We start from the raw sequence: 16,319 nt of genomic DNA, 5'->3' as shown, positions 1-16,319 counted from the left end.
TTGGGGACGGGACCTGCAGCTGGCTGCTCTCAGCTGGGGAACTTGTTTTCAGTAAGGGGCATGAAGAATTACAGCCTGTGTGTGATGACCTTTAAGCTTTACTTACCTGTTGGCTTGACAGTCATGTTACTGCACGTGCAACTCACACTTCCAGCCCTTTGAGAGTCCCTGTGGCATTTACAGCAGTTCTGGAGGAGACCAGCCAAAACAACAGGCAGTATTACGCTGAGATAAGCCCCAGCTGCTTTTTATGTGATCTTTCATAGTGCTTAAGAATTCCCCTATTAGACGAGAAGATCAATGTGGCAAGCACTGCATGTAAAGAACAAAAAGATAACCTTTACCCCCAAAGAAACATCAGGGAGCAAAGTGAAGTGTATAGAGATAACACACGTGCATCCAAAGCACGGGGCAACAGGAGGCCAAACCAGGGCAGCCCTCCTTTAAACAACAGCACCTTAAAACACCACGCAGAACTTGAACAAATTGCTCCAGAAAGCAGCAGTGGCCAGGAAAAAGATGCTGGAAGGCACGACGACACTCAGCTAGAAGTGTTTTGTGCCTACACTTCACGCTGTGCTAAAGCAGAAGTATGTATGGCTGAAGTACGTCTGGCAACTCGTGTTTGTCTAAGTTGGCTCAGGATTTTTTCCTGCCTTGCAAACCGATCTCAGCAGATCCAAAAATGAAAATGAACCTTAAAAAAAATATATATTCACTGAAAACTTAAAAAAATTTAATCCACCTCCTGGTCTGAACAAGACAGCCTTGTGCCTATTTACTCCAGCCTCCAACATACAGTATAATTAATGTAAGTACTGCAGTTAGAAATTAACAGTTGAAAAGCTAAGTGTAAGAATGGCCATTTATACACATACACACATCCCACCATGTGTGCTGGTACAAATATACGAACCATCTGTAAAACAACAAGTACACTTAGTATTATAAGCTAGAAGTATTCCCAGACTAGTACCTGCAAGACCCTGAGCAAAACACAACCTCACATGTCCAATGTGGGAACAAGGATAGCAATCTGTTTCACATGGGTAACTGCAAGAAACAACTGTAATGCTGACTGGCCACCGTACGATGAAAAATGCCAAGCAAGTGCCAAGCGTATACCCCAATTCCATCAGAGTTCAAGATTCCAGCACGAACTAACACACCGGGAAGTTTTTAAGGACTTAAAGGAAAAAAAAAAAAAAATTTCAAGAGGTAACACCAGCACTGAGCTGAGGCCCTCCCCATCGAGCCTTTGCTGATGACTGTCTTCCATATCAAGTGATCATCTGCCCAGCACTGCCAGTTTGCCCGGCTCCCAAGGGACAGAGTGCTTACTATGGCTTGAATTTGTTATTGCCGGCTAATCCCTGGTGGTGCTAATTATACCCGTTATCAGTTTGTCTGATTGCGCCTGACGCATGTCCAATATCCAAATCTGCGGCACTGTAGGATGGCAAGTCCCTATCAGGTCTGCAAGGGAACAGGATGCTTCCAAATGTGATGTTTCAATACAGCAGGTTTATACATTTATCTGAGATAAACAATGGATTTTCAAGGACTCCAGAACACAGTCTCTATGGCAACTATATGCAGAACTAGGGGGATGGGAGGGGAAGTTCCCACATTTCTAAATACTCCAACCAGAGTGATTTGAAGTCCGTTTTCCAGGGACTACTTATAGCAGGAACTGCAGGTGAACGTATTCCCTAGATTCATACATAGATGTACTCAAGGTGTAGTTTTAGGCACACCATCCCCATCCAGTTTTATGAAATCCTGCTCAGGCATATTTGATAAGACTGCAGAAATGGTTGTCTTAATATTCAGCTAAGAAGAATTATACATAGATTACATATAGGCTTGTACCTACATAGATTACATACAAAGATGCTATGGCTGGCCACGACTTGGAGAGCCACAGGGAAACCATGATCCTTCCTGAAGGATCATGGTTTAACTTGGCCTTAAGCGCAGCTCAGCAGCACTCCAGATGAAAGCTGCGAGCTCATCTCAGCGCGCCTGACCGCATCAGGCTCAACCTTAATCACTTTAAGTCAGATCCCGCCACTGTTTTAATTTTATCTCCACTCCTTTTTCAAATTAAATTATTAAAAGGGAAAACAAGAAAAATCTAATTATAATGGCTTGAGAGGCCCAGCTCAATGTCAGAGTCACTATAACCGATTCAACCACGTCCAGCTTCTCCCACTGAAAGCCAGACCTCAAAAGTCATTACATGCTCATACCAAAAAGCGTATTATATCTCATTTATTGTTATCATCAACAAAACTGGGATAAGACAAAGCAAATAACGTTGAAGAAATGCTATCGTCCTTTCTCCAATGCAGGTGATTCTACCTTGGTATCTAACTCATTAACGAAGAAAAGCAAAGGATAAATGGTCAAAGAGCCCGTGTTTTACTTTGTCACCTCTAAACCAAGGAGACCTCTTCTATCGACGAGCGCCATGAGCCCAGCAGGCTGGCAGCCTTCGAAAGAACAACAGGGGTTCCCCCCCCCCCCCCCCCCTTACGAGGCAGCAGCAGATACCGTTTTCATTATTTCTCTGTCAAGTTCCTTGCTAGTTCCTGACCTGCAGAGTGGGACCTTAGAGCTTTTATGGTGTTCCATTACAAAAGCCTCTTCCATTTCAGGAGCACTTTGTGACTTGTTACGAAGATGCCTGCTGTAAAGAGATTACGTCTGTCTTACTGGCATGAAGAACTGCATGGCAGAGGTGTAAAGTAAAATTATCTATTTGCCCAACAGTCACCTTCTACTTTATAGCTACGTCATTACCTCCACATCCAGCCATTAATTCTGATCAGATTTGTATTCCCTACACAAAGCCGTACAGGCACATACACAACTACGGGTTGGTAATACAACTAATGGCTGGTACGTTCCGTTAGGAACCTCTCCAGACAGTTTGTTCCTCTGAGGACCATCAGACTCGGCACCAGAGAGCCCTCCAGCGCCAAGCCAGACCTGCCGGTGGGACCCCTCGGGCTCGTCACTGCTACGCCGAGAAGCTGGGTAATTCTAGTGCCATCCTGGTATTTTTTTTACATGCCCGATGCTATCATCTAAAAGCACATATAAAGTCACGTACTGAATGATTATAACCTCAAAAAGAAACAAATAATCCATTTTTAGTATAGTTACTCACATGAGGAAAAATAGAACAAAACAATCCTATTAACAAATAGAAAGAAAGGGCCCAGTAAACAATTCCCAACTATACTGGTATATTCAACACATCCAGAATAATCAACTTTCATTGCTAGCTTTCCTGAGTCACTTCAGCTAACCTTTCTGCCTTAGTTTCAACTTGGCGTTCACTCCAGCAATGCTGCCACCACCACCTCCATTTGTGCATATCAGGACAAAAAAAAAAAATAAAAAAATATCAGTTCACATCCTGTCAGCCCACAGCCACCAACAATCTGACGTTTCACATGTGGCTACATAACCAGGGTGACTGTAAACTGAAGCTGTAAGCAGTTTCTAATCAGACTAATGTCAGAGCTAACAACCAGAATATAAGCAGAGCAAAAATACTAGGTGGGGGAGACTACAGGGAAAGAGCTAGAAGAGAACACAGACATTTAATTCTTGTTCACATGCCCTGTAAACGCTTAAACTGGGGCACTTCAAATCCTCAGTGAGTTTCTGTTCTGACACATCCTCAGAGAAGGACTGAGATTATCACAAAAGCCTCAGTAAAAGAAAATCAAAACAAACCAACCCATACTTTAAAAGTCAAATGAGAATGTGCCTGTGAGTTTGCCTAAAAGGACATTCCTAGCCCTGGGAGTGGTGCGCTGATGACCTCACCAAGCTGCAGGCTCAGGCCAGGAAGTGTTTTGCTCTTATCTTCAAAATAGGAAGCTGGCATCCAAGTCATATTCCTCCGAATCGATAATCAAATGAAAACCAATAACATAAATCCCCTTAACGATCAAAATGCAACGTTGTGCTTTAATGAGCCATTTTATGAAGCTGTCGTTAAAGTCTAGTATTAAACTTGAACATGATGCACGAAACAGTTACCGAGGGCAGATCTCTCAGCGTCTTTCCTGTATCGCTCAGGAAAGCTGATATTTTACCCTTCTGTGCATTCCTTCTCATTGCCATTAAACTGAATCTCTGCCTTTTGCTTGGAGTGAATCCCAGAAGTGACAGATGCAATAAGCATGAAGATTTAACTTGAAAAAATCCAATGATGTTTGAAAAGGCAGCTCACTAGAAGATAGAGTAATGCCAACAGAGAACATAAAGAGAGACACACAAATGCTGATTAAAGCAATCTGTATAAAAGGCTACAAGTGGCCACTGAAAAATTACTATTATGAAGGGCTATATTAAAACTAACACAAAGCAAACGCTCCCTGACATTACCCGGGTGTATCAGGTCTTCCTATGGCTACTGAAAATACTAAAAGCATATATACACAAAATAAACATGCACTGACTTTATCACAACAGTATTTGATCTTCTACCTTTGTGTACAGTCTTTAGCAAACACAAATATTAGCTGCAATAAAATGTCTCAGTGAGTGCACAGCCATCTGGTTTTTCCCTTGAGCAGAAAAGATGATTCAATGCTTGTTATTCAAATGAAAATCGAATATATCCTCTCCTGCCTCGCGCACAAGATACCCGCTGTTTTCCCTAGCCGTCGCACATTCAGCACATCCGAACGCGCTTCTTACAGGACGGACCGTGCCAGTTCACACCATTTTCCCACACTTCCAGCAGGCGCAGAGCTCCTCTCCTGCGTGCGCTGACAGAGGCACACGAAGGGAGAGGACAGCGGCAGGTAGTTTGGATACAGCCTGGCCTAAAATTACACCAGAATCGGTATCGGCAAACTGAAAAACCAGCCACGGCCTAGGATATTCAAAATGTCACTCTTTCATTTTGCCAACATCCTTGGTCTTGCTTGTACTAATCCACACGCCCATCTGCATGAATAGGCTGAACAGACGTGCTCAAACAAACATGTACAAGACTGAAAGTACAGCTATTAAAAAAAGCCACATCACTAATGCATATCACTTATCTTGAACAATAAAACTGCATCAATCAGTTCTACTTTTGTTTCCAGTCAGCTTTCAGTCCCCTTTTTTTTTTTTTCCAGACCTGTCTCCTGCGCAGCCACAGCATCACATTGTCTAGACCCGGGTACTACAGCTGAACGTTTGCACGGCTGCACGTCGGACGCCTTTCCACGTATCCTGAGCAGAGAAGCAGCTAATTTCACAAAGCAGGGATATAAGTCCTAACCTTTAAATTCTAGCCTTCGACATATTGCTATTGAAACAATTCTGCACAGAAAAACAAACCCCAGGAAGATGTCATACCACCCGGGACTTTACGCATCTCCCGACGAGACTCGTAAGAGCCATTAATATCGGGGTGACATGTACCCAGCCAACACGAAAAAAAGAAAAACAACCCAAAACTGAACCCTCCGGTCATCTTTTGTCCTCTGCAACGTTTCAGGGGGGCAGCGGGGCCGCGCCGCTCCGGGGGCGAGGCGCACACACGCCGGTGCCAGCGGGCGGCTGCTGCATCGCCATGGAGGGAAAGAAAAGGGGGGGGGAAGGAAAAAACCTGCCGAACAAAAGGAGCCCCCTCCTCGGGCGCAGAAGGCGGCCGGGGCTGGCAGCGGGCACCAGGTGTGCGGCGGGCGGGGGCTGCGGCGGGGCCGTCCCGCCTCGGGCATGCCCTGCCGGCAACCTGCGAGCCCCGGCCGGATGCCGGAACCCGCGGCGACCCTGAGCCGCTCCGCTACCTAATAAGGAGGGGAGCGGGGGAGAAGCCCCGGGCTGAGCGCGGCGCCCGAGCGCCGGCGCGGGGAGGGCGCTTCCCGCCGCAGGCCCGGGCGCTGACAGCGGCCGCCGCCTCAGGAAGGGCTCGGCGGCCGCGGCCGGCCCCGCGCAGGAAGAGCCCGCCCGACCGGACCCCAACCCGCCCGCCCTGCCCTGCCCTGCCCTGCCCGGCCCCGGCGCCCGCCGCCGCCGCCCTCCCTCCCTCCCGCCCGCCCGCCCCGCCAGCTGCCACCCGGGCGCCGTCCCGCTGCCGCCCCGCTCCCCCCCGCCTCCGCCGCGCCGCGCACCGCGATCCCGAGCCGCCTCCCCGCGTCCGCTCCTCAGCCCGGCGGAGCCGCCTCCGCCTCCTGCCGCTGCCGCCGCCGCCGCCGCCCGACTGACCGACCGCCGCGGGGCGGGGGCGGGCCGCGCCGCCGCGAAGCCCCGCCCCTCCCGACGGCGGGCCACGCCCCATCACACGGGCACCGCCTCGGCGCCGCGCGTTCCCGTCCCGCCTGGCTCGGCGGAGGGCGGGGGCGGCGAGGTGAGTGGCGGCCCGTCCAGCCAATGGCGGCGCGGCGCTCGCCGCCGCGCGTGGTCGGGCGTTCTCTGTCGCTGTCCCCTCCCCGCCGCCGGCCAGTGCGGCCCTCGCGGCCCCTCGGCGGCAGCGGGACCCCCCTGAGGGGCCGGGGCCGCGCTCCGGGCCCCCCGCCCGCCCCTCGCCCCTTCACGGCCCCGGCGGGGACGCGGCAGCCCGGCTCCCCTCAGGCGCTTTGCCCCTTGCCGGGTCGGCGCCCCCCGCTGCTCCCCAGCCTCAAGCCTCCTCCCTCACAGGCCCAGCTGCGACTCCCTGCCGGGGCGGCCCTCCCGTCCTCTGCTTCAGATACCCAGGGTGCGAGCAGAGGTGGGGGTGTACTGGCAAAAGCACAGGGAGGGTTTGGGGCACGACGGCAGCAAAACCAAAAAATTGCGAGGGCCGATGCGATGAACGAGGCACGAACCCGCGGACGCGGCTCCTCCCGAGCCCTCGGCCGAGCGGGGCGCAGCCAGAGCCGGCTGTCGGCACAGGCAGCGCTGAGGAGAACCAACAGTTCTGCAAGAAAAACAAGCGTGTCGCCTCGTTTTGTCATGCCGGCGTGCTGGGGCCTGTAGCTGCCGTGGAAAACGGCACTGCCAGCAAGACGGGGACAAAAGGGGAGCTTAAGCCCCTGCTAAAAATCACACTTTAATGAGAAGCGCAGGATGGTAGCTTGAAACTGAAGATTCTCCCCGTTGCGCTAAAAGTAAAGCCGCTTTTGGGGATGCTGGCTTACGCGGTTGTAAAGAGGGTTTTTTTATCTCCCCTGTTCAGTGAAAGAGGCTAACGGTTATTAACACAGCACACAGTAAAACGGTAGGTACCTTTGTAGCAAATGCCTCCAGGCGCGCGGGGCAACACCACTCTCAAAGACAGCCTGTTTCTGTTCCGCCGGGGAACTTGAAGAGCGGATGAATGATGCTAGATCAGTGCCCACGTTGCACACTGTTTACCATACATGGCCAAAACCAAAAGCTACTCAAGCTTCCTTATACGTTTTGGCCAATATCTGCAAATTCATTTGCATGCGGTTAGGTGCTTAAGGGGCCTAATTTTTCAGGGGCGCGACACACCCGTAACTCCCCTTGTAATCCTTCAGAATTTGGAGAAATATGTGTCGCGATGGGCTGAGCTGAGAACCCGCCTCTTCCTTCCCCCATGAAGCTGTGACAGGGCTGTGAACTACCCCTGTTAAGTGATAGCTGGGTGTTAAGAGGTGCAGGAAGCCTCTCAGCTGCATTTGTCAGGGTCTTGCTGGTCTGACCGATTACAGCTGATGGAAACATCAAATGCCACAGTAGCTACAAATGAAACAAACAAGTGTTACCCAACATTTGACACTAGTTTAACCACTGATTCAATAAGCGAGGAAGTCTCTCTTACGTACTGAGCAACACCTTGATAAAAAAATTATACACCCAAAGATTAGAGTTGCAAGCCTGCATCCCTGTCACGTACCGCCCGCGGCACCAATTACCATGAAATTAATACCTTCCTTCTGAAAGCCAGCCCAGCACACTTGCTCTCCACCCTCCTCGCTCAAACAATCTCTTTAAAGCTAAAAAAGAAGAAAACAAAGGCAGTTTGGCAGCCTGGGAGCAGACCTGCAGGTAATCTGTAGTTTAGTGGGTTTAGATTGTGATTCATATTTTCCGCGTAGGTACGTGACTTGCTGAAGGTCACACAATGAGTCAGTGACAGAGCTGAGTGTCTTGACTGCCAGTCCCACGGCCATTAATTTATTAGGAGTCTCGAACCTGCGCATGTGGCTTAAAACTTTACAAAAAACTATTAATGCAAGCCTATAAAATGGTACTTAAAATATACATATGTATAGCTCCTTCTAGCTCAAAACAGTGGGCAAGCTCGAAATGATATTTTAATCATGTACCAGCCGATGCTTTAGCCTGGACTGAAAAACAACAGCGAAGGCAGCAGAGTACCCAGCACTACCCCACAGCTGGGAAGAGAAACCGAGGAAGATATTTTTTTTTTTTTTTTTTGGTATCCATCTAAAAAGAGCGCGATGCGCAGAGGACGCAAAGTGAAATTTGTCCTGAGCAATGTGATTGAAACCTAATCCTCTCAATAACTGCCGCCGGGACGGTTGGTTCCTGGTTCACGTTGTCTCTGCAGGGATGGATACTGCTGCAGCACAGCAGACTCGACACGTCATTCAAGAGTCACTGAGGATGGACTCAGAAGGAAACGATACCTGTGGAATTTTTTGCTAGCGCTTCCTTCAACGTTTGGATGGAAATGCTCCAAAGTTCACTCCGATCCTGACCTGGCTTAATGAGCCGTTTAGATCGGAACAGCTCACCGTACACGGTGATGAAGAAATGACATGAATTTCAGGCTGAAATCTTCAACAATGGAAGGAATGGCTAAGGTTTTACACATGCTCTTTGGTTCCACTGTAAACAGTAATCTTCATCACTTCAGCTGACTAAAATCATTCTAACAAACAGTACTTAAATTATAGCCAGAGTGATGTAAGCCTAACAACTTGTCAAAATATGTCACAACTTCTAATTTTTGTAAAGGAAAATATCCTCTTACCAAATTCTTGCAGCTACAAGGAACCACACAACAAAGTTTGTCCTTCTATTTTATCAGTACCAACTCGCCTGATTATTAAATTTTGCAGAAAAGGTTCAGAATTTATTCAAAAATACATTTTGCTGGTTTTATCCATCCCACATATTTTACCCTCTGCTATATCGATGCACGGTTGCGGCAAACAGTCTATCTCACAGCCTTTATACGGAAACAGCACCATGTCTACAGACTCCACCTCTGAAACTTATGTCAGCAGCTAAATTTAGCTTGCTTGCAAATATGCAGCAATTCCATCACTGCAATAAATCACGCTGGTTTGTTCCTATGATGATCTTGACATGCCTTATAAGTAACGCGTTCGGTATGCCCCACAGCCTTCCTTGCCAGTGCGGTGTTATTTGTTAAAAAAGGTAAAGAAAGGTACAAACACCTGAGGCACCTCTTTCTAGGAGAAATTTTGGTGGCTTCTTTGGCCTTCAGCTGATATTATGCAATTCGGCTTCGAGTCCCTGAGCAATCTTAGATTCACGGCAACCCAGTCATTCAGAACCAGAAAAGCCACTCGAGGGATGAATTTGTCTCGAACATTTCAATTTGCTTAAATCCTCATTGCTAAGTATATTCTGAATGAAGGAAAAGGCTTACAGAGGGTTTAGAAAGATCAGCAATTTAAAGTCCTGTTATTTTGCAGCTCAACTTCTAAGTCACGCAAAATATGCCGGACGTGACTGTTTCAGACCGCGGGTTTGCAGATATCCAAGGTACGCAACTTTGAAGGACATTTGTGTCCGCTATTTATCTATTTATTGCTTGAAGCCTTTTGATTTATTATTATATTTAAATAACTTTACAGGAAGCACTAGGTTCTCCCGCTTGAAAGTTGCATATTTTTATATTTATTCTTCTATGGCTCTCATGATTTAGATACGCAAAGCCAGATCCAGCAGCGTTGAGAAGAGCTGCTCCCATTGAAACCAGTGATGTGAGTTTACGTCTCACGTAACATTACTGGAATGCAGTGGGTTTTTTATGCAGGGAAATCTGAACTGATTGCAATGAAAAAAAAAAAACAACCCAAACGCAAGCCATTTCTGTGTGTGGAATAGCATTAGATTTACTCTCGGCCTTGTTTTGTCAGCGTCCGCTGGGCACATACTGAATGGCGAGGGTAGCTTTATTAAACTGCTTGAAAGCCTGTTTTTTAAGGGACATTTCAACGACCATCGAATGCTGAGCAGCAGCCAAGACAGAATTGTACTAAGAGCCACCACGTAACAGCTCTTGATCATGGCTAATCAATTCTGCCTCTTGGACGGGATTACGTGTCCTGCCCAGGGAGGTGTTGCCCTGTGCTCATCTGTTCCCCAGATCCCGGAAAGTGTTCGTCTGGAGAGAGAGAGCAAAATCCATTCCGTTTGGCCTTATTCAATCCTTGGCCAGAAAGGGGAGCTGTAGAATTATGGAATGAAGATAAGGAGAGCAAGATGTTCAATCAGATTTTTAAAACAACAGCCAGGAAGGGAGAAGCGTATGAATGTATCAGAGCGTGTGGGCAAGGAGGAAAGAGGAATATATGAGTTAAAGCAGAGGGGTTAGGAGTCGGCACCCCTTAGTGTTATTCCCAGCTCTGCCCCACCTTTCTGCGTGACATCGAGCGGGTCCCTGTGCTATTTCCAGACCCGGTAAATTGGGGTCAGATCGCAAGCCCCCTCCCCAAAGGGACATGAAAATCCGCCGCGGCGAGCGAGCACTTGCACTGACATCGTTTCTGTGCCGCTTGGCGTGGATGGAAGATGCTGGAGACTGACAAGCAATAATAAGCGAACATTAGGTCAGGATGGGTATTAATAATTTATGCTATTGTTATTAATGATTTAAAATACATTTCATAAAGCACATTTATTACTGCATACACACACTCTCACGCATGTTATCTGCAGTAATACAGATGTCATCCCTACCAACTCATCTACAGGAAAGGCAGAGAAATACGTGCTGTCCACAGTTTTTACAGCAAAAGGAAATCTCTAAATTAATTTTGAGCTGGTCTGTTTCCTTGTGTATTTTTCTTCTCCATATATGTTTTTTTGAAATATATTTTTCTTTCTTTTCTCCCATTTTTGCGATAAAGGGAAGGTGGTCCCAATACCTAATTAAAATGTTGGGACACCAAATAAAAATAGAGCAATTAGTTGCAACAGATGGGATTTTCTTTGTTGCTGTCATCTCCACTATGCCAGATAATTAACCAGGAAGAGAGAGACAAGAAAGCAGAACACACACGCAAAAAAAAAAAAAAAAGAAAAAAAGAAAAAAGCAAGCTGTATTTTATTTACAACATTAATATCCTGAGATTGACACTTCCTATCATTCTGAATAGCAGAAAAAACCAGCCAGGCACCACGTAATGAGCAGGGGCTTTGAGCAGTGAGCGGTAATGTGAGGCTTGGCGCTGTGATTCCTGTAGCGCTCCGTGTTACACTTTTCACATATCCTAGCCTTGTCCTCATTATTCAACCCGTTTTGAATCCTTTTGCCATCTTGTTCTGTTTCTCTCCCTGCCGTCTAGGATGAAGTTGGACCAAAGGTGCTGGAAAAATCAGAGGTATAAGAAAGGAATCATGTAATGGTAAATATACGCGAGATGTTCGTGTTCAGTTAGGCTGTATGAGATTTGGGGAGGTACATGTTCAGAAACAGATTTAAAAAAAAAACAAACCAACAGACTGTGTCACAGATATAGCAGAATGAGAAGCTATTCCTACTCTTCTTTATTGCAGCATTTTCACAGTTCAGAACCAAAATAGATTGTCTTGGCCCTCCCTCCCTGTTTCTTCTGAAGAACAAGTAGGTAAACATCTGTCAGGAGTGATTTAGCTGTAGCCAGTATTGCCTTAGGGATGCAACACGATTTCTTGTCATCCCTTCTAATCCCCTTCCTCTGTAAGATCACCTATTGCATCCACCTGCTCCTTCTATTCCCTGCAAAGGACGCACGCCTCGTCGCTGATAAAAACATCCCTCCGTCTGATCTGGCTGATGAAAACACACCGTATTAGCTGTACCATTTAATCAGACAAATCTCCCACTCGAGGAGGAGTGGAGAGGCTGCGCAGATCCAGACACCCCGATAATGCCCGTACTAGCGCTGCTTCACGTACAGAGCCTAAGTCTGTCCGATGGCAGATCGTTTGCAGTGACAAATATTTCACAACCTTATTTCTTTACATCGTGAGAATGATAATGTGTCTTCAGATGCTTTCTGAGAGGACAGGATCTATTTTTCATCGCTGTAGGCTTTTTATCATCACTGACACACACACAAACTCTGTGGCAATGTTCATATTCTGACTTGGTTTCGTGATTTCTGTGAATGAGAGTAAATGACAGCGCAAGGTACCAAGCGCTGTGGGATAATCACACCTATTTTTTTAAGTAACCGTGCTATTGAATTCAAAGCTAGCACAGATTTCCTGTGCCTTAAAACATTTATTTTCCCTTGTAAGGGAATCCACAATTGCAGATTGTCAATAAACAGAAGCTGTAAGTTAACCAGCATGGGTCTGATATGTCCTTGCAGGATCCAAACTCTCAAACAAACACTCATTTCTAATCTCTCCCTATTTCTGCATAACTGCTGCTTTACCAGTAAAACTTCAGCAAAGTTCATTTATCCATAGGTTTTCAGTGTAAGGGTTTCCAAGTTGATGTCATTCTCCTGAAAGGCTTATTCAGCTAAGTCACAGTGCAGGAGAAAAAGAACCTAAGGAAAATAATGCCTCCTTTTTATGCCCTAGCTAAAATAAAATTATATTGGCTCACCCAATGCCTAGAGAGACAGAGACAAATAGGCACACATGACAGTAAGAGAATGTATCGTATGGGCGCTTCTGCACTGTATCGATTCATGAAAAGCAGTATAGGAGTACTGGATATTATACTTATATACAGGAGAGTCTTAAAAAGCAAATCCCTTTCTCAGGAAACAGTTTCACTGCAAGAAGTACTTTTACCAGGCTGCTAGTAGACTCGAATCAATGCTGGATTTTCATCCTGCCTCGTTACGACCATAGATCGCTAAACGCGCCCCGAGCGCATCCCGTCTGTCGCTTGGCTATGACAAGGCGGGTATTTTTCTGAAAAGCCTCAGGACCGCCGTGTTCCCACCTCCCCTCACTGCCCAGCCCTCGGCTGCGGCGTGCTCCAGATCCACCCGGGCCCCGCGGCACCGCGAGGCAGAGACGGGGTCTGCCGGCCGGCCCGAGGCAGAGCTGGGGTCTGCCGGCCGGCCCGCGGCAAAGCCGTCACACCTCACCTTTTCTGGCAGCGCTGGGTGGTGGTGTCGCTGCCTTCCCCTCTGCCGGCTTGGGCTTTTCGAAGGTTTTCTTTGCGTCGGCAACTTTAAGCACTTTCTCATCCTCCTGACTCTTCCTCCCCTTCCGCTCCGGCTCCTCCGAGCCCCCTCCTCCTGCAGTCCTGCCTCCAGTTAGCTGCTCCGTGCCTGCAGCTGCCCACGGCTCCTTGGCAGGCTTCGCTGCATCGCCGCGGGGCTCCAGCAGCGCCTCCGTCATTGCCACAGTCTTGCTCATACTCAAAGCCAGGCTCTCTTTGCTGTGGGACCTGACAGGAGGGGCCGGTGGGTTTTTCTTCTGGCCGTATGAATCGAGTATCCCTGCATCTGCCTCACCTCCGAGCTGTTCCCTGCTCTCAAGGAGCTGGCTGCTGCTCTGTCTCGAAAGCCTTTCAGTGTCTCTGGCCACCGAAGCATAATTTGCAACCGCAGAGACCATTCTCTCGAGGCTCTTCGCTACCTGCTTGTCTGGCTCGGGCTTCCTGGCCAGATCCTCCTCACCAGTCTGGCCGTTCTGGCAAAGGTCCGGAGCGCCGTCAGGCTGGGGGGCAAAGCTCAGCGCCTGCCTGAAGCTTTCAGCTGCCTTGCTGCTTTCTCTGGGGACGTAGGAAACAGATGTTGCTGCCTCCTGTTTGCTTTGCAAAATGTAATCCATGAGCATGGCATTTCGCTCGAAGCTATCCGACCTGATGGGGACACTCGGCTTGTTTCTCTCCGAGGGAGAGTTCAGGGTCAGTTTATTCACTTGCCTGCTCTCTACACTGCTTTCCGAGTCCGAACGGCTTATCTGCCTCCTCAGGACTCCTTGGAAAGCATTGAGCCTGTTTAGGCTCGGACTTGCCGCCTTCCCGTCCCCTGGGTAGCCCTCCTCAATCACGGGTACCTTGTGCTCTGTCACTTCCCACTCCTCCTCAGGTTCTGCTTCTGCCTCTTCGATCAGGCGCCTGTACTCACTCTCCTCCAGCCTGTACACCACCGGTGTCACCATCCTGCCGGTGCCCGCTCGCCTGTGCCCAACCTCCATTTCGTACACCTTCGGAGGGGCTTCTCCCTCCTCCCCTCTCCTGCACCCTTTCGACACGGGGTGGTCTTCCAAGCGCAGGTCCCCTGCCAGCCCCTGCTGCCCTCTCTGCCCGCCGCTGCTCATCTCTGACTTCTTGGCAGGGGCTTGCACGTCACTCCCGGGGTCAGGAAGGTCCCCCCTCTCCAGCCTGTGCCCCAGGCCCTCCTGGCCGAGTTGCAGCAGAGTATAATCCTCACAGGTCCCCGAGGAGGCTCCTCGAGAAGCAGTGCAGTCTCTCCCCCTCGCCTTACTTGTGTCATCCTGTAAATATCCATAGTACTGCCAGGTGGAGGCTTCCATGGCCGGGATTCAGTCACCGTAATTCCTGGTCCAAATGCTTTGAAACTGCCCGGCCAAGATTTCTTCCCACCTTGGGTCTCGGCAGACTTTCAGCACCGCCTTCTCCTTCCTCCGCTACTGGGAGAGACGGAGGCAGCTTGGAAGCCTCCGTGCCTGGGTCATGTGAATCGGCGTTTTTTAGCCTCATGGCCAGCAGAGATGAAAATGCACGTTGGCGTGATGGAGCCCATCCTCTGCGGCAGGGCAGGAGGCTCTCTCCTAACACAACAGCTGTCAGAGCTGATGCTACGCTGGTCCCTACCCAAATATATCCCACCTGAATAACTGTAAAAGCACCCCCCAGCTTCTAATTTGCTGGTCCATAGCACTTTACGGGCAGGACTTGCTACCCATCTGCATCTCTCTTCAGGGACTCGCCTCTTTTCCCCAACCTGCTGCAGCAATAACTCCCTACAGTCCCGCGCACCAATCCTCCCTGGCTTCCCTCTGATCTCGCTGCTTCCAGAGTGATTTACTGCCAGGTCATCTGCTGCAGCTCGCCTGGGCAGGATCACCTCCGCCAGCTCCTCCGTGGGTTTCACGGAGAGCCTGGAAACCCGCATCCGTGCCCCTGGCACTCCTCCCTGCCTCCCTGCCCTGCTCCCGACGGACACAGAGCGTCTCCCCCAGCGCTCCTTCCTTGGAAGCAGCGCGCAGCCTTGGGCTGCGTCCCAGTGTTTCGGGGAGAGATACTGCCTGCACAGAGCATGCAGGGCAGAGACGGATCAGCTGGAATGATCTGAGGGAATATGTTATTGCTAAGGGAATTGCTGTGACACAAAAAAGACTACCCGAGATAAACAGAGAAGCCCGACAGCAGCTTCAGAAACAAGTTTCCCTTAGGAGACTCCAATACATAACTTATCAAAAATCCCTATTAACGCTCTGGGCATTTGTCTAAACAACCCTCCAAGCAGAAAGTTCCTCCCTTCGGGTAATCCTTCTGCCAAACGGGCTCCTGTAAACTCTCCAGAAGGAGGGGGAGCAGGAGAGCTGGAGGGCTCTAATCCGTTTATACACAGCCGGGATGCCTGGCATTGCAGCGAGCCGCGGCGGCCGCCACGGCTCCCACCCCAGCAGCTCTTGCCCAGTGCTTTGCCTTTTATGGTGCACGAGGTGCCGGCTGCCTGAGCCCGATCCGGGGAAGCATCCCGAGGTGGGATGCAGCAAAACACCTAGACGGTCCCTAAAGAGACGCAGGCAGCGGCACAGCCTGCACGGGCACCTCTGCGGTGCCGGGGCTGAGCTGGGAGCTGCTTCCCAGCAGGGGCTGAGTTACCCCCGTGCCAGCCTAAAGAGTTTGCAACCAGCCCCCAGCGAGCTGCCTGCTAGCCCCAGCCTAAAGGCATCCCCCCGACACTCGGTGGGGCTGGAAAATCCTGCCGGGGCCTCATCCAGAACCCCCAGGGACCCCAGCAGCCCTCTGAGCACAGCCGACACGGGCTGCATGGGTGATGCCTGGACCATGGTCTCTCGCGATGCCACCATGGGTGATGCCTGGACCATGGTCTCTCGCGATGCCACCATCTTGTCCCCTGCTCTGCGAGCCGGCTCAGGAGCGAGCGCCGGCCACTGCCAAGGAGCAAGGGACAACGGTTATGCCA

At 49.5% G+C, this 16,319-nt stretch overlaps 1 protein-coding gene across 3 annotated transcripts in view; it reads right to left on the bottom strand.

The window, feature by feature from the left end:
* CORO1C (coronin 1C) overlaps window positions 1-14,691 on the bottom strand; it is a 56,494-nt gene extending 41,803 nt beyond the window's left edge. Inside the window, exon 1 of one of the 3 annotated variants that reach the window (XM_087754373.1) lies at window positions 13,278-14,691. In XM_087754373.1, the coding sequence (XP_087610499.1) occupies window positions 13,278-14,676 (1,399 nt within the window). In that variant the 5' untranslated portion in view covers window positions 14,677-14,691. Of the gene's footprint in view, window positions 1-6,131; window positions 6,266-7,224; window positions 7,367-13,277 lie in introns of those variants that run through there. The other 2 variants (XM_087754376.1, XM_087754374.1) reach the window with 2 other exon arrangements.
* Between the last annotated feature and the right edge of the window lie 1,628 nt (window positions 14,692-16,319).

The sequence above is a fragment of the Nipponia nippon genome, unplaced genomic scaffold (assembly GCF_047370975.1).
Source record: "Nipponia nippon isolate SJK-2023a ecotype South Korea unplaced genomic scaffold, ASM4737097v1 scaffold_18, whole genome shotgun sequence".
Taxonomy (NCBI): Eukaryota; Metazoa; Chordata; class Aves; order Pelecaniformes; family Threskiornithidae; genus Nipponia; species Nipponia nippon.
Note: the sequence above shows the minus strand (reverse complement) of the source record. Positions and strands in the feature narration are given on the sequence as shown.